The sequence below is a fragment of the Aplysia californica genome, unplaced genomic scaffold (genome assembly GCF_000002075.1).
Source record: "Aplysia californica isolate F4 #8 unplaced genomic scaffold, AplCal3.0 scaffold00455, whole genome shotgun sequence".
Taxonomy (NCBI): domain Eukaryota; kingdom Metazoa; phylum Mollusca; class Gastropoda; order Aplysiida; family Aplysiidae; genus Aplysia; species Aplysia californica.
The window spans coordinates 150074-151582 of NW_004797725.1; the positions used below are offsets into that span (position 1 = coordinate 150074).

General features: G+C 33.8%; 1 protein-coding gene across 1 annotated transcript in view; it reads left to right on the forward strand.

The window, feature by feature from the left end:
- Nucleotides 1-1509, forward strand: part of aplC (adenylate cyclase) — a gene marked incomplete in the record, with an annotated part of 160694 nt that overhangs the window by 145817 nt on the left and 13368 nt on the right. The window contains 1 exon segment of the mRNA NM_001204659.1: nt 499-596. Coding sequence (NP_001191588.1) covers nt 499-596 — 98 coding nt within the window.

Here is a 1509-nt window from a genome sequence, read left to right on the forward strand (position 1 = left end):
TTCATTCATTCATTCATTCATTCATTCATTCATTCATTCATTCATTCATTCATTCGTTCATTCATTCATTCATTCACAATCCATGTGAGTTTCCATGTAGGTCTAATTTTGTTTGCCCACAGCTGGTAAAGCTAAGCATTTTAATCATTTTATTTGTTCTCTCTAATTCTGTATCGGAATTTCATTTGTCGTTTCATCGTTCTCTGACAATTTCCTATTCATACACTTACAGCATTTACTTAAGACATTGATAAGGTAATTAGTTGATTGATTGATTTGTTGATTGGTTAGTTGGTTGGTTGGTTGGTTGGTTGGTCGGTCGGTTGGTTCATTCATAGAATGATTCATTGAATGGCTGAATGATTGATTGATTGATTCATTAATCAGAAAAGATGTCTTAGATTTGCTCATGCTTCTAATATTTTACTTGAACAATAAAGTTCAATAATATATTTTGGTGCCTTTTCTTGACCAGAGTTTCGGTGCATTCTCTTTCAGTTCTCCCACAAGCATGACAAGATGTTCTCTGACCACATCATCTGCCAGTGCATTATTGTGTTACTCGTTGGCATCTCACATTTTTTTCTTTCCCATATGTAAGTAAACACCGTTTGCAGGGGTAAGGGAATTGACCTCCTTTAATCTTATAGTTTTCTTTGTTTTTCAAACAGACAGAATCTTAAGTTGTGTTATATGTGCACGTACTTGATCTAAATGTTTTACCTGATTTAGCATCTATTTTACAACTCCTTTTTGTTAGATCTATATCAGTGGTGATAATTATGTCTTATTTGAAAAGATGTCTAGCTACTCAAGTTTTCCTATATAATATGCATATATGTCTTTGGATTACAATATAAGCTGGTAGAGAGTATAGTGAATAAACTTTGAGAAATTTTGGCTTTGTATTCTGTTATTGTAAAAGTGTGAAATGGATTGTTGAAAAGGCCACAGAATATTGGATGAATCACGAAAAGTAGAACATATACTCGCATGCTTGACTTGATCAAGTACATTCAACCTGACAACACTGACAACTCGAAGTATTTTATCTGTTTCTGTTGTTCTTACAAACTTTGAACTTGAATTTAAATTTCTTTAATTGTTCTTTTGAGAACGATTTTGCTGAACAGGTTTTGTTTTAATGTTTTTCCCAAATACAGGTTCATTCAAAAATGATTTTTCTTACTATCAGCAATTGTTAGACTTTTAGCTTGTATTGATTACTTCATATAAAATTACTTAACTCATTTGGTACTGAGTGAAAACTTGTGCACTTCCCTGCCCTGCTGAGCCATTTCTGAGTGAACCAGTTGGGCTTTGAAAAAACGCACTAAAAAAGAGGATGCATTTTCCATCAAAATGATGCAATGAAAGAACCCTAAGCATATTATCCAGAGTGCTTGCCTTTATTAATATGACTATATATAGACAAAGGCAGAGCTAACCTTAAACTGATCTTTTTGTTTCGTAAAAAGATAAAAGGGGGGAGGGGGGGGGGGGGGGGGG